The following is a 23,890-nucleotide window of genomic DNA, read 5'->3' as shown; positions in this document are numbered from 1 at the left end:
CCAAGACTGAACCAGGCTTATTTTTTGGAGTAGAAGCTTTAAAGCCAATGACTTTTTCTGGTTTAGCTTCTGGAACAGGCTCCTTGCTATCCAGAACTGTATTAATCTTATTTTCTGCTGAGTGCACCTTGTTCCCCTTTGTTTTCAGAGATTTTTTTCTGTCTATGTCTGTAGCAGGTTGACTTTCTAGAAGGGGCTCCAAGACTGTACAAAGCTTATTTTCAGTAATCGGATCTTTGTGATCTAGAGCAGTATCAAGGGTTCCTTCTAGAAGATGTTCCTTGCTGGGCAAGACACTACCAGACTTATGTTTCGGAGCCAACTCCTCATCTGTGCCAGGATAAGTATCTAGAACAAACTCTTTGTCTCCTATATCTGCATTAGGCTCCCTTACCAGAAGGGGCTTCTCTTTGATTACAACTGCACTAGGCTTATTTTGTGGAGTAGAAGCTTTAAGGCTAACGACCTCATTAGGTTTAGCTTCTGGAACATGCTCCTTGCTGTCCATGACTGTATTTAGCTTATTTTCTGCAGCACGTTCTTTCTTGCGCTTTGTTTTTAGAGCAGATTCTTTGCCACCTACTTTGGCATCAGGCTTAGTTTCCAGAAGAGGCTCCTCTTTGTCCAAGACTGAACCAGGCTTCTCTTCAGGAGCAGAAACATTAAGGTCGAGGACTTTATTGGGTTTAGCTTCAGGAGCAGGCTCGTTGCTATCTAGGACTGGATTAAGCTTTTTTTCTGCAGAACGTACTTTGTTTCCCTTTGTTTTTGGCACAGACTCTTTTCTGTCTAGGTCTGTAGCAGGCTGACTTACCAGAAGGTGCTCAAAGACTGTACAAGGCTTATTTTCAGTAGAAGCTTTGTGATCTAGAACTGTATCAGGGATGCCTTCTAAAACAGTTTCCTTGCTGGCCAGAACTGTACCATACTTATGTTTTGGGACCAACTCTTTACTATCTGTGCCAGGTTCCACATCTAGAGTAGGCACTTTGTCATCCGAGACTGCAGCAGGTTTACTTTCTGGAATGGTCTTCTTGCTACCCAGAACTGTATCTGACTTACTTTCTAGAAGAGTATCTTTGCCACTCATTACTGGATCAAAAATTTTGCCTCCTTGGTCTATACTGGGATTACTTTCTGGAATAGGCTTCTCGCTAGCCAGGACTGCACCAGTGATACTTGCTGAAACAGACCACTTGCCTATAAGAACATTATCCTCATTTTCTAAAAGGGACTCTCTGCAGCTCAGCCATTCAACAGACCCTTTGCCATTATCAATTGTGCCAGGCTTAGTTTCTGGAGCATACACTTTGCTATCCAGAACGGTATCAGCCTTATCTTTGGACTCTGTGCAGCTAAGGACTGGCTTACTTTCTGGAACAAGTCGCTTGCCATCATAGCCTGTGCCAGGCTTATCTAGTCCTGTATCAGTGCTGATCTCTAGTACAGGATCTAAATCTTTCTGGCCTTTATCAGGCTCCTTTTCTGGAATATGCAGGTTTAACTTTGGCTCTATAGATTTCAACACTAACCCAACCACAGTATCTGTAAGCTTTAAAGGTGTACAAGGGACATCCTCTTTAGGTACTCCCTCACCCAAGTCAACTGGTAACCAGTGACTGGCTGGTAATGGATCAGCACTGGTTAACTTATCCCATTCATCAAAAGAATTGCCGGGCAGCAGGACTTCCCTGTCTAACCCAGACATCTTTCCATCAAAACCCAATAAATCTCTTGATACAGTCTTAAGGTCTTTGCCAGAACTAAAGTCAACGAAGAACAGTTCCGTGGTGTCCGGACGTACATTCTTGTTGGCAGTTTTGCTTTTTACTTTTTGTGCTTTCTCTTTGCATTTTTGCCAATCATCTAGTTGTGTTACAAGAGGTGGCAATGTTTTTTCCTCACTATCTGGATTCAATGGAAGGCCTACAGGCATACTACCAGCCTGTGCATCTGCTTCAAGGTTGTGCCAATGCCTGGAGTCTTTTAAGTGTCCTCCACGACTAGAATAGCCAGCTCTCTTATCCCTCTTTTTAGGTTTTTCTCCTTTTACAGTTTCGATTCCAGCACCTGGGAAAGCGTCAATGTCGTTCGCACCTTGTGTTTTTTCCAACAGACTCTCTTTGCTTTCATCTCTTTTTGACGGAGCTTTCAGTGTTTTCTCTGAAGTTGGCAGCAGAATTTCTGGATGTAAAAAAGGGCATTTACTGACATCTGTGTCAGCGATTTCAAATATAGCCTCCGTAGAAGTGTCAGATTTCCTACATTCTCCAGGGAGGAAAGTCTGTGTATCAAAAAAGCTTTTATCCCCTCTGTTACCAGGTGGGGTTTCAAAGTGTCTGATGGAAGGAGAATGAGCATTTTGTGGAGCTGGCACTGGTCTCTCTTGAGGATACAGGGTTAGGTCACCTTCCAGGGGACTCCTGACTGCAGTAAGATCAGCAGCGGGCATGCTGCCATTTGCTGCCCTCTGTGTGTGTCTCTTAGCAATACCCAGAGACTGCTCAAGCAGATGGTCCTGTCTTGTAAGAGGTTCCACGTGTCCCATCTGCCCTGCACTGGTGTATAAGGGCTCGCTGCCAGCTCTAGTAAACACATCTTCCTCACCAAACTCCATCTCTCTGGGTGCAAAAGGTTTTCTCTGTTTTGTTTTCTTCTTTTTCTTTTTCATGGATATTTGAGCACTTTCTGGATCACCAGATTCTCTTGCAGTTTCTCTTCGACTTTCCATTATATCATGGGCTTTTTTGTGCAATGCTTTAGCTCTCAAGGCCAGTGATTCAGAATTACCAGTTTGGGCAGGAGGTGGGTTTGGATTGGGACTGGCAGAGCCAGGTTCTACGATTGTGTCAGAAACGGGTGCTAGAGCAGTTTTCGCTCTGCTTGGCAGTTGAACACCTGTTTTGCAAGTGTTTTTCTTTAGGTGCACTGTAGATATAACAGGTAGGAATAGTTAAGGTATTTTTTATCCCTAAATTATTCCAGATTTACATTAAACAACTATGTAGAATACTGATTTAGTTAAAGGCTATATAAAATTTTGCTGTGTGTGGACCCCCTTAGAGCTAGAGGAAATCCTGGGAGTCTGAACGCTTTCCTTTTACGGCTTCTGGAAATGATAGAGTACAAAAGCCTAAAGGGTGCATAAAATAATCCAGAAATCAGCAAATAACCAGGTTGTATGTGAATATTAAATAAGATTACAAATATTTCTGATCCTCCAATACACAGAGGAAATGTCGCTGTCAAGAAAAATCTGGAAATACATTGAGAAATTCTACAGCATCCAGAAGGACACAAAAAGCCATATCAACCTTAAAATAAAATCAAAACTGTAGACATACTGAATATAGCCGTTCTATATAGGTTAACACTTATCTTATTCTCTTACCTTGGTCTTCAGGAAGCTGAAGATCATCTCCTCCAAGAGGTGTTTCCCGCTGTTCAGGTGGTTGGATTCCTACTGTAACAATGGAGGTTAATTCCTCTGCTGGGATCAGGGGGGCAGGTGAGGTCAAAGAGGATTTTTGCGGAACAAGATTCTCCATTTCCTGGTTTATGGTCTCAAAAGAGGCCGGAACCTCTTTGTCCTGAGCTAGAGCAACAGTGGAGGCCTCAGCATCTGCTTCCTGGCCTACTGCATCAAGGGTGGATGGAAGGTCTGTTACCTGAAGAACAGCAACAGAGGAGGCTGAAGCCTCTGCTTCCTGGATCAAATCAATGGGGGAGGCTGAAGCCTCTGCTTCCTGGATCAAATCGATGGGGGGGGCTGAAGCCCCTGCTTCCTGGATCAAATCAATGTGGGAGGCTGAAGTGTCTGCTTCCTGGATCAGATCAATGGGGGAAGCTGCAAACTTGGCTTCCTGGATCAAATCAATGGGGGAGGCTGAAGCCTCTGCTTCCTGGATCAGATCAATGGGGGAGGCTGAAGCCCCTGCTTCCTGGATCAAATCAATGGGGGAGGCTGAAGCCCCTGCTTCCTGGATCAAATCAATGGGGGAAGCTGCAAACTTGGCTTCCTGGATCAGATCAATGGGGGAGGCTGAAGCTTCTCCTTCCTGGATCAGATCAATAGGGGAGGCTGGAGCCTCTGCTTCCTGGATCAAAGCAATGGGAGAGGCTGGAGCCTCTGCTTCCTGAACCAATGAAGCAGGGGATGCAGGAACCTCTACTTCATCAATGAAAGCAGCAGGCTCTGCTTCCTGGACTACTTTTACAAGGGAGGCTGGATCCTTCGCTTCCTCAACCAAAGCAACATGGGAAGCTGGAACCTCAAGTTCCGTAACTAAAGAATCAAGGGCAGCTGGAACCTCTGGTTGCTGAACCTGTGCAACAGGGGAAGCTGGAACCTCTTCTTCCTGGACCAACTTAGCAGGGGAGGCTGGAGACTCTGTTTTCTGGTCTAAAGCAGCTAAGGAGACAGGACTTTCTTCTTCCTGGACCAATGCACTAAAAGTTTCTGCCTGGATCTCTACAGGAAACTGGTTCACAGAGGACAAAATGGAATCTTCCTGAATCAATTCAAAAGGCGAAAGTGGTGGTTCTGTAGAAACTGGAGCTCCAGGGGATTGAGGGGGCTCAATGCTGGTCTGAGAAGTGGGAATCACCTGCTCTGTATCAAAATCTTTTTGTAGTTGTTCACTTTCCACAGACTGATAAATGCAGGCCGTTTCGTCCTGACTACGTTCGGCAACAGAGGAGTTGTCGAGACTTCCACCCGCATAATTTTCAGTAGCTAATTCGGGGTTCTCGAAGGAGGTAGAGGTTAAAGAAGTCAAATCATGATTGTAGCGATCAGGTTCTTCTGGAATAAAAAAAAAGTAAAAATGACATTAAGCAGGTAGGCTGAGATACCCATATCGCTCCTGTTATGTGCCTTTCTCTACTGCCGTACTTTCCAACCCAGGTGCCTCCAGCTGTTGCAAAATTACAACTCCCAGAATGCTGGGGGTTGTAGTTGCGAAACAGCTGGAGGCACCTTTGTTGGAAAACATTGCTTTACTGCATTTGTACCTGATACTGATGTCTTTACATTACAGCTTGTGTATATGAACAACCAGACTCTGCTGTAATTGATCTTATTTTATTTACTTTAATTGAATTTGACAAATAAATTAATAAAAAAAATTAAATATTTTTATTATTTAAATGAATAATAATAAACCACCACCAATAATAATAATAATAATAGTAATTAAAAATAAATAGGTAACAGAAAACTAGGAGTGATGGGATAAAATAGTCAATGGCATTCTGAAGAAGTGCTTGACCATAGCTAAGCTGCCTCAGGGAGCAAATGCAAAATGTGTCGCTGCAGGCCAAAGCGCGTCAACGAGACAACGAGGGCTCCGAGCAGAGGAAAGATTATGTCATACACAAGGGAATAAGATTATTAACAGCATAGCCTGATTTATATCTAATTCATACAGATGTAGATTACAGACGTTTCCCCAGGTTGACTGTTTATGCAAAGATGGCTGCAAAGCTAGAAAGATGCTGCATGACAATGTTTACTAAACAGAAGATACAAAAACAGAAGAATCTACCGTATTTTTCGCCCTATAGGACGCACCGGCGTATAAGACGCACCCAATTTATAGGTGCAAAATCTAAAAAAATAAAGATTTTGAACCCAATAGTGGTCTTCAACCTGAGGACCTCCAGATGTTGCAAAACTACAACTCCCAGCATGCCCGGACAGCCGTTGGCTGTCCGGGCATGCTGGGAGTTGTAGTTTTGCAACATCTGGAGGTCCGCAGGCTGAAGACCACTGCATAGGAGGTAATACTCACGTGTCCCCGCCGCTCCGGACCCGTCAACGCTGCCCTGGATGTCGCTCCATTGCTTTCGCCGCGTCCCCGTCGCTCTGGAACGTCTCTGCTGCCGGCCGGGTATCCTCGCTCTCCGTCGCCGCCATCACGTCGTTACGCACGCTGATGTGCGTACGCGACGACGAGGAAGGAGAGCGCCGGCCATACAGGGGATCCCTGAACGGAGAAGACACCGAGGAGGCAGGCAAGGTCCCTCTCTGTGTCCTGTAAGCACTAACCCGGCTATTCAGTCGGGCTGTTTGGGACCGCCGCGGTGAAATCGTGGCGGTCCCGAACAGCCCAACTGAACAGCCGGGTTAGTGTCACTTTCCCTTCAGACGCGGCGGTCAGCTTTGATCCTCGCGTCTGAGGGGGTTAATACAGGGCATCACCGTGATGTCCTGTATTAGCCGCGGGTCCCGGCCATTGATGGCCGCAGGGACCGCCGCGAAAGGGGTGTATTCGCCGTATAAGACGCACAGACTTTTTCCCCCTCTTCTTGGGGAAGAAAAAGTGTGTCTTATACGGTGAAAAATACGGTATTTTATACAACATCTAAAGCCCCTTATAAACCTCTTTGTAAAGTTAAGCTCTGATAATTAACAGCAGCTACAACTGCCCTCCCCATATGTCAATATACACAATCAAATTGGTGAAGAGATGTTTACTGTATAGGAAAAAAGTGCCTACTGCTACTTATGAAAGCGTAATCTAGTCCTTATCCCTTAGTAACCAAATATACACCTCTAGGGTAGGGTCACATGTGTCGATTTTGACTTCAATGGGTAGAAAAATATGCAGCAAAATACACTACATGTAACCCTACCCTTAGATAGCATTGCAGGAATATCCCTGCATTGGGCGACTTGTGCAAGGTGTAACAGGTGCATGGAAGTCTCTGATCCTAGCCATTTAACTTCTTACATGCCACTTAAATAGAGACTGACATCAAAGTGGAATAATGAGGTCAAGTAGAGGTCGGCACTGCACTAGACATTGGTGCCCATGGGCCAGTAAGAAATCCAAATGTATTGAAAGAAGGGTCCGGCACTCAAAGATTCTTGCTCAATCTTTATCCATCAAACAGCATAGTATACATGTATACTATTTGATGCATAAATAAAAAGATAAAGATTGAGCAAGAATCTTTGAATAGCAATGTGGAATAAGACTGAGGGGAGTCCCACTGCCACCTTATCGGCCTCGTGATATGTCACTGTGGGGTGTCACTGGCATCCCATGACAGCCTAAGCCCCAAAAATGGCCTTATTCATTTGTCAGGGAGATAAAGAAATTATATATATATACCGTATTTATTGGCGTATAACACGCACTTTTTAGGCTAAAATTTTTAGCCTAAAATCTATTTGCGTGTTATACGCCGATACACCCCCAGGAAAGGCAAGGGGAGAGAGGCCGTCGCTGCCCGCTTCTCTCCCCCTGCCTTTCCTGGGGTCTAGAGCCCTGCTGCCGGCCCTTCTCTCCCCCTGGCTATCGGCACCGCTGCCCGTTCTGTCCCCCTGACTATTGGTGCCGCTGCCCCGTTGCCTCCCCCCATCCCCGGTGGCATAATTACCTGATGCCGGGGTCGGGCCCGCGCTGCTGCAGGCCTCCGGCGTGCGTCCCCTGTGTCGTTGCTATGTGCTGCACGGCGCGGCGCATGACGTCATGCGCCGCGCCGTGCATAGCAACGACGAAGGGGACGCACGCCGGAGGCCTGCAGCAGCGCGGACCCGACCCCGGCATCAGGTAATTATGCCACCGGGGATGGGGGGAGGCAACGGGGCAGCGGCACCGGCAATGGGTGCCGCTTCCCCTTCTCTCCCCCTGGCTGTCGGCGCCGGCAATGGGGCGCCGATAGTCAGGGGGACAGAACGGGCAGCGGCGCCGATAACCAGGGGGAGAGAAGGGCCGGCTGCAGGGCTCTAGACCCCAGGAAAGGCAGGGGGAGAGAAGCAGGCAGCGACGGCCTCTCTCCCCCTGCCTTTCCTGGGGGTGTATCGGGGTATACACGCGCACACACGCACCCTCATTTTACCATGGATATTTGGGTAAAAAACTTTTACCCAAATATCCTTGGTAAAATGAGGGTGCGTGTTATAGGCCGGTGCCTATCATAATATACTCTATTTTATATGTATTTATATATCATATTTATATCTCTCTCTCTCTCCCTAACCCAGCAACAGGTGGAAAAGAGTTATTAAATAGGAACTCCGATATTTAACTTATCCCCTGTCCACAGGATAGAGGATAAGTGTCTGATCGCTTATCCGTGCATAGGAGGAAAACAGCAGCACTAAGAAGATGATCACAGGGTTCTGGCAATCAGTCTGCTGTACATTAAAAAATTTAAAAAATTAAAAAAGTAAAATTGTAATCTCTGTAAATCCATTGAACCAGAAAAGAAAAAAAAATAAAATAGTCCTCTATTTCTTATAGTTAATAATGTAATGATGAACCCCTATAAAATCTACACTACCTTCTATTCCCCAAAAACTTACGCTAAAAATAATTAAAGATAAATAAAAATACAAAACGCCTACAAACTGCCCTACAAAGAAAAATTCCTGCTACGACTACATAGACAAACATTGAGGCCTTTGAAAAGAGAATGAAAAAACTGCTTGGTCACCAAGGCCCACAAGATGCCAGTCACTAGAGAGTTAAAGAGGCAGCCCATCCATAAGCAAGACTGATGTGTATTTATCTATCTATATACACACACACACACACTAATTTATTTATAATATCTATCTATATGGCACATCAATGCGAGCTGTGGCAATAAGGTTTGCTGTGTCTGTCAGCGTAGTGTCCAGAGCATGGAGGCGCTACCAGGAGACAGGCCAGTACATCAGGAGACATGGAGGAGGCCGTAGGAGGCAACAACTCAGCAGCAGGACCGCTACCTCCGCCTTTGTGCAAGGAGGAGCAGGAGGAGCACTGCCAGAGCCCTGCAAAATGACCTCCAGCAGGACACAAATGTGTATGTGTCCACTCAAACGGTCACAAACAGACTTCATGAGGGTGGTATGAGGGCCCGACGTCCACAGGTGGGGGTTGTGCTTACAGCCCAACACCGTGCAGGACGTTTGGCATTTACCAGAGAACATCAAGATTGTCAAATTCACCACTGGTGCCCTGTGCTCTTCACAGATGAAAGCAGGTTCACACTGAGCACATGTGACAGACGTGACAGAGTCTGGAGACACCATGGAGAACGTTCTGCTGCCTGCAACATCCTCCAGCATGACCGGTTTGGCGGTGGATCAGTAATGGTGTGGGGTGGCATTTCTATGGGGGGGGGGGGGGGGGCCGCACAGCCCTCCATGTGCTTGCCAGAGGTAGCCTGACTGCCGTTAGGTACAGAGATGAGAACCTCAGACCCCTTGTGAAACCATATGCTGGTGCGGTTGGTCCTGGGTTCCTCCTAATACAAGACAATGCTAGACCTCATGTGGCTGGAGTGTGTCAGCAGTTCCTACAAGAGGAAGGCATTGATGCTATGGACTGGCCGCCCGTTCCCCTGAATCCGATTGAGCACATCTGGGATGTCTCGCTCCATCCACCACAGACTGCCCAGGAGTTGGCGAATGCTTTAGTCCAGGTCTGGGAGGACATCCCTCAGGAGACCATCCTCCACCTCATCAGGAGCATGCCCAGGCGTTGTAGGGAGGTCATACGGGCACGTGGAGGCCACACACACTACTGAGCCTCATTGGGACTTGTATTAAGGACATTACATAAAGTTGGATCAGCCTGTAGTGGGGTTTTCCACTGTGATTTTGAGTGTGACTCCATATCCAGACCTCCATGGGTTCATACATTTGATTTAAAGACTATGTAAAGACCAAAGTATTTCATACAATTAGTTCATTCATTCAGATCTAGGATGTGTTATCTTAGTGTTCCTTTAATTTTTTTTTAGCAGTATGTGTGTGTAATATATATTATATATACATACACACATACAATTTTTTTTCCCTTTTTTTAAACAAAATAAAATAATACCAACAGCCATCAGAGTCTGACTGTTCACATACAGTAAGGAATGTAAAGACATCAGTATTAGTATAAACAAATGCAGTAGAGCAGTACTGCCTAACCAGGGGGCCTCCAACTGTTGCAAAACTACAACTCCCAGCATGCCCGGACAGCCAAAGGCTGCTGGGAGTTGTAGTTTTTCAACAGCTGGCAACATCCTGGTTGGAAAACATTGCTCTGAAGAGAGGCATGGTGCACTTACATAGCAACACATGGAGTAAGCACTTACCCCTGTCAGGTTGTACGGGGTAAGGACCTCCCAATCCAGGGAGAAGTTGACTTTCTTTGGAAAAAGAGGCATCAAATGAAGACTCATCAGGTTTTAGCTGGTTTTCTTCATTTTCTGAAATGCAAATAAAAGTAAAATCACCACCACTTTCCTAGATCTGGGTTGCTCTCTGCTGGATGAAGACTACAAGTCTCGGAATAACCCACCATCAACGGAAGAAAAGGAAAAGAAAGAAAAAAATAACGAAAAATTGAGTCCTCCACTGCAGAAATCCTACACCACTCCGGGGCCAGCTGGTGCCCTGTCAGTCATCGGGAGCTGAGATTACAACACAATGAGAATCCAGACACCCAAACTTTTCCTAAGAAACCAGTTCAGAGAAAGAAAAGTTCTATCCTGACGTGTGAGTCAGCACTTCAGTCTTCAGACAGGCGAAAAAGAGCGGCTTCTGGCAAATTAGAGCGAGCTTCCTCAGCAATCCTGAGGGGCAGCAGGGACACGAGGCGTCCGCTGATTAAAAGTGAATGAGGCTGAGGGACAGCTGCACGGGGCGAACTATAGACTACGCATGACAAGGCGCCGAAAGAACGATCACTATGTCTGAAACTAGGAAAGTTACACGGGATCCGACTCCTAATGCCCAGACCTGCTCACTGCCAATATCCAGCAGACCCCCATCATATAAGAAGTGGATCGAAATAGAAGCTGACCACGCTTATCACATAGGGGGAAGACGTTCTGAGAAGACATGTGCTAATATACTTTAGCTGTTAGGGCTCCCCTAGTACATCAAGAGACTGCACACCCAGAGACTGCAGCAAAGGATATTTTACAAAGGTCACTTTAGGTCACTTACACAAGTCTTAGAACCGCAGGACCTTAGGAAAATGGATTTTACTCAAAGATCTCTAATTCTCTCTGTAACTAGTATAAAAGGTATGTGACAACAAATACTTAAGTTACAGCCTGTATTATACTCCAGAGCTGTACTCACTATTCTGCTGGTGAGGTCACTGTGTACATACATTACATTACTTATCCTGTACTGATCCTGAGTTATATCCTGTATTATACTCCAGAGCTGTACTCACTATTCTGCTGGTGAGGTCACTGTGTACATACATTACTTATCCTGTACTGATCCTGTGTTATATCCTGTATTATACTCCAGAGCTGTACTCACTATTCTGCTGGTGAGGTCACTGTGTACATACATTATATTACTTATCCTGTACTGATCCTGTGTTATATCCTGTATTATACTCCAGAGCTGCACTCACTATTCTACTGGTGAGGTCACTGTGTACATACATTACATTACTGATCCCGAGTTATATCCTGTATTATACTCCAGAGCTGCACTCACCATTCTGCTGGTGAGGTCACTGTGTACATACATTACATTACTTATCCTGTACTGATCCTGAGTTATATCCTGTATTATACTCCAGAGCTGTACTCACTATTCTGCTGGTGAGGTCACTGTGTACATACATTACATTACTTATCCTGTACTGATCCTATGTTATATCCTGTATTATACTCCAGAGCTGTACTCACTATTCTGCTGGTGAGGTCACTGTGTACATACATTACATTACTTATCCTGTACTGATCCTGTGTTATATCCTGTATTATACTCCAGAGCTGTACTCACTATTCTGCTGGTGAGGTCACTGTGTACATACATTATATTACTTATCCTGTACTGATCCTGTGTTATATCCTGTATTATACTCCAGAGCTGCACTCACTATTCTACTGGTGAGGTCACTGTGTACATACATTACATTACTGATCCTGTACTGATCCCGAGTTATATCCTGTATTATACTCCAGAGCTGCACTCACCATTCTGCTGGTGAGGTCACTGTGTACATACATTACATTACTTATCCTGTACTGATCCTGAGTTATATCCTGTATTATACCCCAGAGCTGCACTCACTATTCTGCTGGTGAGGTCACTGTGTATATACATTACATTACTTATCCTGTACTGATCCCGAGTTATATCCTGTATTATACTCCAGAGCTGTACCCACTATTCTGCTGGTGAGATCACTGTGTACATACATTACATTACTTATCCTGTACTGATCCTGAGTTATATCCTGTATTATACTCCAGAGCTGTACTCACTATTCTGCTGGTGAGATCACTGTGTACACACATTACATTACTTATCCTGTACTGAACCTGAGTTATATCCTGTATTATTTTCCTATCTCCAGGGCAATTGAAGGGCTTGTTTTTGTGGGACCAATATTCTACTACTAATACTAACTCTATAAGTGATTTAGTCTTTGTGCCATTCACTTTGCATCAAATTCTTATGGTTCTCTTTATTCTGCAGTTTAGCATTACCCAATTCTGCACCCGTCATGTTACCTGTTAATTAGCTAATTAACTTAACCAACTCCACCTTCAGAGCTTTATCTGCTCTGGACAACATCTTACAAAATGTATACAATCGAGCAGATGGCAAACATGTATAAAATTCTAAACAAGGGAACTTACAGACCTTAACTGGTTCTTCCTTTTTCATTTTCCCTTGTTTTCTATTAGTTTACTTAAGATTTTTTTCTTCAATGAAAAATGCTCAAATAATAATAAATATTAATTGTATTAATAATTTAATTTATAATAATTATGTTAATAAAAAAATTAATAGAAATTAAGAATAAAAGTATTAATACAATTATTATCATTAAAATTATAAAAATCTAATTATTATCATTATCAAAATTATTATTATTTTATTAATAATAATAAATAACAACAATGTCCTAATCTTAAGACCGATAACCATAACAAAGATGTTCTAATCTAAAGACCATTCCAACACTTCCACTCTTCAGTCTGATGCTACATTTTGGGGTGTACCATTTAATGTGCAGACTGAAGACCGTGTTGGAATAGTCTCTAGACCAGTGGTCTTCAAACCTGCGGACCTCCAGATGTTGCAAAACTACAACTCCCAGCATGCCCGGACAGCCTACGGCTGTCCAGGCATGCTGGAAGTTGTAGTTTTGCAACATCTGGAGGTCCGCAGGTTTGAAGACCACTGGTCTAGACTAACATCTTTATGCTACTATTGGTATTGAATAAAGTGTTACCGAAAGAACAAAATAAAATAAAAAATTAGGTCTGTATTTCATTTTGTTTGCCATCTGCTCCAGGGTACGAAATTTATAGTAATTTATTATGAAGGTCAATACGATTACAGCAATACACAATTTATATTTACTAGGTTTTACTACTTAAAAAAAAAAATAAGTAAAAAAAATTTAATTAAAAATGGTTTGAGACTGAAGATAATAGAGAATAATCAAGGTAGAACACTAAAAAAATATCTAAATAAATAAAAATAAAAAAAGGCAGGGGGTGGTTTCTGATGGGCCAGTCAACCGGGGGGAGGGGGGGGGGGGGGGATTTATAACATTTAACAAGATCATGACAGGTACTCTAAACTGCTATGTAATGAGCCCACTGTATATTCAATGACCAAATGTCGTAAAAAGGCGTATCCATAGTCCTAAAATGTCAACCTAAAAGTTAACCTCTTAAAAGGGGTATTCCAGGAAAAACTTTTTTTTATATATCAACTGGATCCAGAGAGTTAAACAGATTTGTAGAGTATTTCTATAAAATAAAAAAATCTTAATCCTTTCAGTACTTCTGCTCTGCTAAAGTTGAGTTCTTTTTGATGACACCTGTCTCGGGAACTGTCCAGAGTAGAAGCAAATCCCCATAGAAAACCTCTTCTACTCTGTGCAGTTCCCGAGACAACCAGAGATGTCAGCAGAGAGCACTGTTGCCAGACAGAAAACAACAACTCAACTTCAGCAGCTGATAATTCTTGCAAGGATTAAGATTTTTTAATAGAAGTAATTTACAAATCTGTTTAACTTTCTGGAGCCAGTTGTTTATTTATTATATATATATATATTATATATAAAAAGGTTTTCCCTGGAATACCCCTTTAATGACTATTTTCTTGACCCCTTTTGCAGCTTCTCCCTGTCCTGCTCTCACCTTGTCCATTGTTGGAACCAAGCGCAAACTGCTCCGCTGCTGTTGGTTGCCATATATTTGACGTAGAATCGCTCTGGGAAACTTGAAATGGCGTATTTGTGGAATCATCGCTTGGAGTTTCTCCAAAAGTGGCTATAAACAAAGAGAAGTCGCAATGTCATCGATGAATGGATGCTGCCTAAAGCCAACAATCTGATCAGAATGTTTTATAGCTGGGACCCTCAATGATTAGCAATAAACTATGGAAGAGCCTGAAAAGAAGGCCCCTAATTTCTCTGCAGGAGAGAATAACTACACAGCTCCTATTGAGATCAATGGAAGGTAAAGATGTGTCTGGTCCTCAAAGGCAAAAGGCAGAGATATATACAGCACTTTTTAATCTTGGAGCCACCTCTCAGCCTTACCGGTTGTTTTCTCTGAGGCGTCTGCACTCTGCGTGTCGGTGGCTCCAGATTTAGAGCAAGAATCGGTCATCCATCCCTCATCAAAGGCGAGTTCTACAAAAATAAATAACATACAAGGGTTAACACTAGGGGGGGGGGGAGCTGTATTGTACGGATCAGAAGAAAAGAAAGCTGCTCTATGTTCTGGCTAATAAATGTTGGGTCTCAATTAGAAACCACATTCTTCTTTTGGGTTTTCAAAGCAAAACAATTCCATCTACAAAGAGATAAAAACTAAAGACTAAACTACGATCACAACAAGTCAGAGTGCCCATCGCCTGCTGCGTCTCAGCCTTACCTGTTGCTTTCTCCGAGGCATCTGCGCTCCGTGTTTCAGTGTCCACAGATTTAGAGTAGGAATCACTTATCCATCCGTCATCAAAGTGCTCTGCAAAATACAAAATACAAAGGGTTAACACCAGATAGAAAGAAACCGTGTTGTGTGGTTAAGAAGAAACAGAAAATAGAAACGTTTTCTAAACTTTCATAATACTAGATAACTTCGGGTCAGTACAGGATAAGTAATGTAATGTATGCACACAGTGACCTCACCAGCAGAATAGTGAGTACAGCTCTGGAGTATAATACAGGATATAACTCAGGATCAGTATAGGATAAGTAATGTAATGTATGTATACAGTGACCTCACCAGCAGAATAGTGAGTACAGCTCTGGAGTATAATACAGGATATAACTCAGGATCAGTACAGGATAAGTAATGTAATGTATGTACACAGTGACCTCACCAGCAGAATAGTGAGTGCAGCTCTGGAGTATAATACAGGATATAACTCAGGATCAGTACAGGATAAGTAATGTAATGTATGTACACAGTGACCTCACCAGCAGAATAGTGAGTACAGCTCTGGAATATAATACAGGATATAACTCAGGATCAGTACAGGATAAGTAATGTAATGTATGCACACAGTGACCTCACCAGCAGAATAGTGAGTACAGCTCTGGAGTATAATACAGGATATAACTCAGGATCAGTACAGGATAAGTAATGTAATGTATGTACACAGTGACCTCACCAGCAGAATAGCGAGTACAGCTCTGGAGTATAATACAGGATATAACTCAGGATCAGTACAGGATAAGTAATGTAATGTATGTACACAGTGATCTCACCAGCAGAATAGTGAGTACAGCTCTGGAGTATAATACAGGATATAACTCAGGATCAGTACAGGATAAGTAATGTAATGTATGTACACAGTGACCTCACCAGCAGAATAGTGATGAGTACAGCTCTGGGAGTATAATACAGGATATAACTCAGGATCAGTACAGGATAAGTAATGTAATGTATGTACACAGTGACCTCACCAGCAGAATAGTGAGTACAGCTCTGGAGTATAATACAAGATATAACTCAGGATCAGTACAGGATAAGTAATGTAATGTATGTACACAGTGACCTCACCAGCAGAATAGTGAGTACAGCTCTGGAGTATAATACAGGATATAACTCAGGATCAGTACAGGATAAGTAATGTAATGTATGTACACAGTGACCTCACCAGCAGAATAGTGAGTACAGCTCTGGAGTATAATACAGGATATAACTCAAGATCAGTAAAAGTTAATACTATTTAAAATGGTGATGGGGGATGGTAACATTTCTTCCTTTCCTATTACTGTATCCCATTGAAAACCACTAGTCAGCATCTCCCAACATTGACAAGTGACTGAGCAGAAGACGACCCTCTCATCCACAGAATCCTTGGTCAGGACTTTATGTGCTATGTTCACACAACAAAATGGATCTGTCATCCTTTTAGCCCAATTACATGGTAGGGGGTGAGAATTGATGGAGATTTAACCTAACAGCCCTTCTCCCGAGACCAGCTGTGAATACATACACTGCCTGAAAACCATGAAGTCTCAGCCACTGAAGTCCTTGAGTTGCTCTTTTCTGTCAAGACGTGAGAAGTCGTGTTAAGCCGCATCTTAAAGGGGTGTTCCAGTCGTTACAAATAAATGTAGGCATCTGACTTGAGCGAGTGCTGCAGGCTTTGTAATAATGTAATGATGAGTCATTCTGAAGAATTTAGAAAGCCTTGATAACCCACTTTAACCCCTTAAGGACTGGGGTTTTTTCCGTTTTTGCATTTTCGTTTTTCGCTCCTTGCCTTTAAAAAATCATAACTCTTTCAATTTTGCACCTAAAAATCCATATGATTGCTTATTTTTTGCGCCACCAATTCTACTTTGTAATGAAGTCAGTCATTTTGCCCAAAAATCTACGGTGAAACGGAAAAATAAATCATTGTGCGACAAAATTGAAAAAAAAACAGTTTTTTTAACTTTTGGGGGCTTCTGTTTCTACGTAGTACATTTTTCGGTAAAAATGACACCTTATCTTTATTCTGTAGGTCCATACGATTAAAATGATACCCTACTTATATAGGTTTGATTTTGTCGCACTTCTGGAAAAAAATCATAACTACATGCAGGAAAATTAATACGTTTAAAATTGTCATCCTCTGACCCCTATAACTTTTTTATTTTTCCGTGTATGGGGCGGTATGAGGGCTCATTTTTTGCGCCGCAATCTGAAGTTTTTAACGGTACCATTTTTGCATTGATAGGACTTATTGCATTGATTGACTTTTTATTCATTTTTAAATGATATAAAAAGTGACCAAACATGCACTATTTTGGACTTTGGAATTTTTTTGCACGCACGCCATTGACGGAGCGGTTTAATTAATGATATATTTTTACAATTCGGACATTTCCGCACGCGGTGATACCATATATGTTTATTTTTATTTACACTTTTTTTATTGGAAAAGGGGGGTGATTCAAACTTTTAATAGGGGAGGAGTTAAATGATATTCATTCATTTTTTTTTTCCACTTTTTTTTTGCAGTGTTATAGCTCCCATAGGGACCTATAACACTGCACACACTGATCTTACACTGATCATTGTTATCCCATAGGGACCTATAACACTGCACACACTGATCATCATTGATCACTGGTTTCTCATAAGAAACCAGTGATCAACGATTCTGCCGCATGACTGCTCATGTCTGGATCTCAGGCACTGAGCAGTCATTCGGCGATCGGACAGCGAGGAGGCAGGTAGGGGCCCTCCTGCTGTCCTGTAAGCTGTTCGGGATGCCGCGATTTCGCCGCGGCTCTCCCGAACAGCCCGACTGAGCTAGCCGGCCACTTTCAGTTTCGCTTTTAGCCGATCAGCGCTGCGCGCTATTAGAGGCGGGTCCCGGGTTCACTATGACGCCGGGCCCGCCGTGATATGACGCGGGGTTACTGTGTAACCCCGCGTTATATCAGGAGAGCAGGACCAAGGGCGTACCTGTACGCCCTTGGTCCTTAAGGGGTTAAAGGGGTACTCCTGCCCTAAGACCTCTTATCTCATATACAAAGGATAGGGGATAAGATGTCTGATCGCGGGGGACCTGCCGCTGGGGACCCCCTCAATCTCTCATGCAGCACGAAGCGATGATCGATCCTTGTCTGAAGCCTCACAACCACGGAGCCGTAGTATTGTGATGTCACGACTCCGCCCCCTTATGATGTCACGCCTCGCCACCAAAATGCAAGTCTATGGGAGGAGGCATGACGGCCATCACACCCCCTCCCATAGACTCGCATTGAGGGGCGTGGCAGTGATGTCACAAGCAGGGCGTGATGTAAACGAATGCCGGGTGCAGCACAGATATCACGGGGGTCCCCAGCGGCGGTATCCCCACGATCAGACATCTTATCCCCTATCCTTTGGATAGGGGATAAGATGTCTTCGGGCTGGAGTAGCCCTTTAAGCTACCCTCGCCATACTGGTAGACATCTGTTTCTATTGTAAACTGGGGGCCAAGTCCTCAGGACCAGCTCTGACCCAACCAGGTCATTGACGCCACATACAATAGACCTTCTTTAAACGCCTTTTTAGGGCTTGTTAACATGGATTTAAAAGAGGCTAATAATCATCTGCAGAGATTTGAGGTATAAACTTAGAGGGGTATTCCAGGATTTATTTTTTTTATATTTTTATATCAACTGGCTCCAGAAAGTTAAAGAGATTTGTAAATTATTTCTATTAAAAAATTCTTAATTCTTCTAATAATTATTATCAGCTGCTGAAGTAGTGTTGTTCTTTTCTCTCTGGAAACGGTGCTCTCTGCTGACATCTCTGCTTGTCTCGGGAACTGCACAGAGTAGAAGAGGTTTGCTATGGGGATTTGCTTCTACTCTGGACAGTTCCTGAGACAGGTCTCAGAGAGCACTTAGGCAGAAAACATCAACTCTACTTCAGCAGCTCATATGTACTGAAAGGATTAAGATTTTGCAAGAGAGGTAATTTACAAGTCTGTTTAACTTTCTGGAGCCAGTTGATATAGAAAATAAAAAAATTATGAGTTTTTTTCTGGATTACCCCTTTAAATTTCTGATGCAGATTTTGACAACACACGTGGCTGATTTTGTAATAGATTAGCCTAAAAAAAATAAAATTGGGCTACTCTGCGCCCTGGGTCCCCAACTCAACAGATTGATTCATCCAACTGTTTGCACAATCAACAATCATTTGGGATCTGAAAAGCTGCGCCGTGTAAAACTTCGCACAAGCAGCACAGATTTTAATACATAATAGGTGCACATTCCCTAATAAGATGAGTGCAGATTCTTAACCCTAAAATGGGTAATCTGCTTTCAGAGAATTGTATTTTAATACCACTATCCTCCCAAGACCTATAACTTACTAACAGTGTTATCAACAATTGTACTGGCTTCAGAATGTTTTTGCGTGATTTGTGTCTCAGTGTCAGTGTGGGATTGTCTCATTACCTTCACCCTCTCTCCTGACAGGAAGTTGTGTAGTCTTGTCAGTGAAGGGTTGTCTCTGCAACTCCCCTGCTCCTCCCTCTCGCCCAACACAATGCATCATCCACTGCTATCTCCGGAAACATGGCTGTATCTTGTCTCTGAGATCCAGTCCAACCCCCAGAGTGATAGCGCTACTTCTGACCAGCCTCTCCAGCTTACATCATATATGTGCACAGAGACATATAGGAAAGAATGATATGTGCTTACTGCCTTGTGCTGAACAATGCCACAGACAGAGAAGCAGCCAGGGAATGATTACAGCAGGTGCTGCACCCTCACTGATAATAGTCTGCTGTGAAATGAGTGTCTGCAGACTATGAGTGGAGGGACTGTGATGAACAGCTGAGTGAAAGCAACACATTCTGGGAATTGCAGTGCTGAGCAACTGCCCAACTAAGTAGTAAGAATTGAATAATAAAACAAAAAAAAAAAAATGTTTTCGTTGTTTTAAAACCGGGAAAGACAGGTTGGCATTTTTTAATGCTTTTTTACCTTATGTAAGAGTACCCCTTTAGGGTGCGTTCACATTGAGGAATAGAGAGGAATCCTCACGTAAAAATTCCACTGCAGAACTAAAAAAAAATTCTGCGTGAATATCGCACGGAATTAATGCAGATTTTCCGCGCAGAATATAGGAGGAAAGTTTATTTTATTTATTTTTTTGCTGGACTACAACCAATTGGTGTTTCCCCTTAATTTTTTTCGCGCGGAAACTATTTCAAGCAGAACCATTTTTACCACTGACTTTAATGGACTTCTGCTCGCATATTCCGCAAGAAGAGCGAACATGTTCTTTCTTCTAACTGAACGGAATTCGTGCGAGCGGAATTTATGCCGTGTGAACAGTGTAGAGTAAAATACATTGAAGTCAATGGCAAAGCAGATGTTAATTATTTCTAGGCGGAGAATTCAAGAGGAATTACTCGAGTAAATGCCTCTCGAATTACTCAGTGTGAACGCGCCCTTAATGATTTACGTTCAGGTCACAGAGAACACAGACAATCCCATTAGAGTGACCCTCACCCAACTTTCCATACTGGGCTGAATTAAAGAGGTACTCCCGTAGATATTTTTTATTTTTTTTATTTTTTTTAAATCAACTGGTGCCAGAAAGATTTGTAAATTACTTCAATAAAAAAAAAAAAAAATCTTAATCCTTCCGGTACTTATTAGCTGCTAAATACTACAGAGGAAATTATTTTCTCTTTTTGGAACACCGTGCTCTCTGCTGACATCTCTGTCCATTTTAAGAACTGTCTAGAGTAGGAGAATATCCCCATAGCAAACATATGCTGCTCTGGACAGTTCCTAAAATGGACAGAGATGTCAGCAGAGAGCACTGTGGTTATGATGTCAGCAGAGAGCTCTGTGTTCCAAAAAGAAAACCATTTCCTCTGTAGTATTCAGCAGCTAATAAGTACTGGAAGGATTAAGATTTTTTAATAGAAGTAATTTACAAAATCTGTTTAACTTTCTGGCACCAGTTGATATAGATAATATATTATATATATATTAACTATATATATATATTAACTATATATATATATATATATATATATTAACTATATATATATATATATATATATATATTAACTATATATATATATATATATATATATATATATATTAACTATATATATATATATATATATATATATATATTAACTATATATATATATATATATATATATATATATTAACTATATATATATATATATTAACTATATATATATATATATATATATATTAACTATATATATATATATATATATATATATATTAACTATATATATATATATATATATATATATTAACTATATATATATATATATATATATATATTAACTATATATATATATATATATATATATATTAACTATATATATATATATATATATATATATATTAACTATATATATATATATATATATATATATTAACTATATATATATATATATATCGTTTATATATATAGTTAATATATATATATATATATTTATTTATTAAGTTTCCATGGTAGTGCCCCTTTAAAGTAAAACTTCAGCTCCGTAATAAAAGGATTTTAGGAAAGCAAAGTGATGAACAAGCGTCCAGGAAAGATGGGTGACAATTACTGTAATGTTGGCATACAAGCTTTCTTAGGAACAGACCGAACCTGTGACATCCAACAAGTGGCTCTCCAGCTGTTTCAAAACTACAACTTCCTACATGCCCTGACAGCAGCATGCTGGGAGTTTTTTTTTGCAGAAGCTGAAGAGACAGGTTGGAGAATCACTGGATTAGATCAATAGAAACTTACCAACCAAAACAGAAATTGACAATGCTATGCTTACCAGGGAAGGGGTGAGTACTTTGCTGTGCACCGACCCTTTCTAGGGGCTGATACAAGTGGTACCAGTAAAATCCCCCAATCAGGCCGGTTGCACCCCCAGTATTAAAAGCATGTAGCACAGGAACAGCTAGGCATTGATTTATGACAAGCATCTGGTCTCTCGCTGTGACGGAGATGATAAATGAGCTGTCAGGCTTACTGTGCAGCTGAGCTATGGTTATATATAGACTCCAGGCTAGGAGAGCGTACCGGGAAGCTGCGCTGTGAAGGCAGGACAAATCTGTACTTGTGGAGGGAGGAGATGATCCGCCAAGACGTCTTCATCGAGAGTTGATCCGAACGGATCTGGAAATAAAAAGCAAAAAAGTGATGTTATTGTTACGGACGTGAAACAATCTTATATCTATCTATGTAATTGTCTACGAGCAATAAAACATTCCCTTCTGATCAGTGCAGGTTTCAACCCAGCACCGCGTCTACTTCAGTGTAAGTCAGTGTTTTCCATCCTGGGTGCCTCCCGCTGTTGCCAAACTACAACTCCCAGCATGCCCGGACAGCCAACGGCTGTCCGGGCATGCTAGGAGTTGTAGTTTTGCAACAGCTGGAGGCACCCTGGTTGGGAAACACTGACTTACACTGAAGTAGACGCGGTGCTAGGCTATCCGGGCATGCTGGGAGTGGTAGTTTTGCAACAGCTGGCGGCAACCTGGTTGGGAAACACTGGTGTAATTATTAACCGCAGCTCTGAAATGTTATTCGTGAATAATGAAAAGAAGGTTATCCAGCTCCCAAAGAAAAAAATTTAAGTCTAAAATGTATTGATCCATATTAAAAGCGTTAAAGAAAAAAAAAAAAAAAAAAACACCCAGTGAAGGTAAAATCCCTACGCTGACGCGTTTCGGACCAACTGGGTCTTAAAGGGGTTATCCAGGAAAAAAATTTTTTTTATATATCAACTGGCTCCAGAAAATTAAACAAATTTGTTAATTACTTCTATAAAAAAATCTTAATCCTTTCAGTAGTTATGAGCTTCTGAAGTTGAGTTTTTTTTCTGTCTAAGTGTTCTCTGATGACATGTGTCTCGGGAACCGCCCAGTTTAGAAGAAAATCCCCATAGCACCTCTTTTAAACTGGGCGTTTCCCGAGACAAGTGTCATCAGAGAGCACTTAGAAAAGAACAACTCAACTTCAGAAGCTCATAAGTACTGAAAGGATTAAGATTTTTTTAATAGAAGTCATTTACAAATTTGTTAAATTTTCTGGAGCCAGTTGATATATATATAAAAAGTTTTTTCCTGGAATACCCCTTTAACCATGACTAAGGACCCAATGGTCCGAAACACGTCGGCGTAGGGGTTTTACCTTCACTGGGTGTTTTTCTTTAACGCTTTTAATCTGGAGCAATACATTTTGGACTTATTTTTTTCTATTTTTTTCTTTGGGAGCAGGATACACCCTTCTTTTCATTATTTATCTGCACAGAGGAAATGGCTCGGCATCATCCTGGCTTCCTAAAAAAATATCAACGAGTGCCCGGCGACTGATCCATTACGATGCGGTGAGCTGGCTACATTTTCTTTGACTATATGTTATTCGTGAACCAGGAGGCTCAGGCTGAACACAAAACCCAAGAGAAAACAACAAAATCAATGCATTTAGTATGGTTCAGCTATAGCTGGGGTTTATGTTCATCTCCTGTGTGTCTGGTCCTATTACCAGAGTGTAAAATCCTTCTCCTGATGACAAAGCAGAAACCTCGGGCCCACAGATTAACTGGAATAAAGCTCGGTTCCAGCGACTATTGACATCTCACAGGCCGCCCGACCCCCCCCTCCATATAATTAGACCGTGAACCGTAAAAGAACGTGGATCATAACTCATCCCAAACTCTATGACCTACTTTCTGCCGAAGAGCAGAAGCGCCGCGCACTTTCCGGTTATATAAGAGGTGGAAATTCTGTAAGTAGCGCTGCCTGCTATCTGGGGTCTCATCCATTTACATTCAGCTGAGTCTCTTAATGAAGAGATTTTACGCCTCGCTGCCTTAAGTACCAAGGGGGAGACTAAAGTGGAAGCATTTTCTGTATGACAAGGGAACTTTAAAAAAATAAAAACAGCTAAAACAAGGAAAATA

At 42.1% G+C, this 23,890-nt stretch overlaps 1 protein-coding gene across 10 annotated transcripts in view; it reads right to left on the bottom strand.

Annotated features, from left to right (window-relative positions):
* Positions 1 to 23,890, bottom strand: part of LOC130272842 (microtubule-associated protein 4-like) — a 168,994-nt gene that overhangs the window by 49,831 nt on the left and 95,273 nt on the right. For all 10 annotated transcript variants that reach the window (XR_008843759.1, XR_008843762.1, XR_008843761.1 and 7 more), the window contains exons 5-10: positions 22,006 to 22,101; positions 14,866 to 14,955; positions 14,529 to 14,621; positions 14,125 to 14,256; positions 10,087 to 10,200; positions 3,392 to 4,804 (exon numbers count right to left, since the gene is read on the bottom strand). Coding sequence is in view for 6 of the 10 variants with exons in the window: in XM_056518794.1 (XP_056374769.1) it covers positions 3,392 to 4,804; positions 10,087 to 10,200; positions 14,125 to 14,256; positions 14,529 to 14,621; positions 14,866 to 14,955; positions 22,006 to 22,101 (1,938 nt within the window). In the remaining 4 variants the exon portion in view is untranslated. The remainder of the gene's footprint in view (positions 1 to 3,391; positions 4,805 to 10,086; positions 10,201 to 14,124; positions 14,257 to 14,528; positions 14,622 to 14,865; positions 14,956 to 22,005; positions 22,102 to 23,890) is intronic.

Source organism: Hyla sarda, chromosome 5, assembly GCF_029499605.1.
Source record: "Hyla sarda isolate aHylSar1 chromosome 5, aHylSar1.hap1, whole genome shotgun sequence".
Classification (NCBI taxonomy): Eukaryota; Metazoa; Chordata; class Amphibia; order Anura; family Hylidae; genus Hyla; species Hyla sarda.
This window is presented reverse-complemented; position numbering and strand designations above follow the sequence as displayed.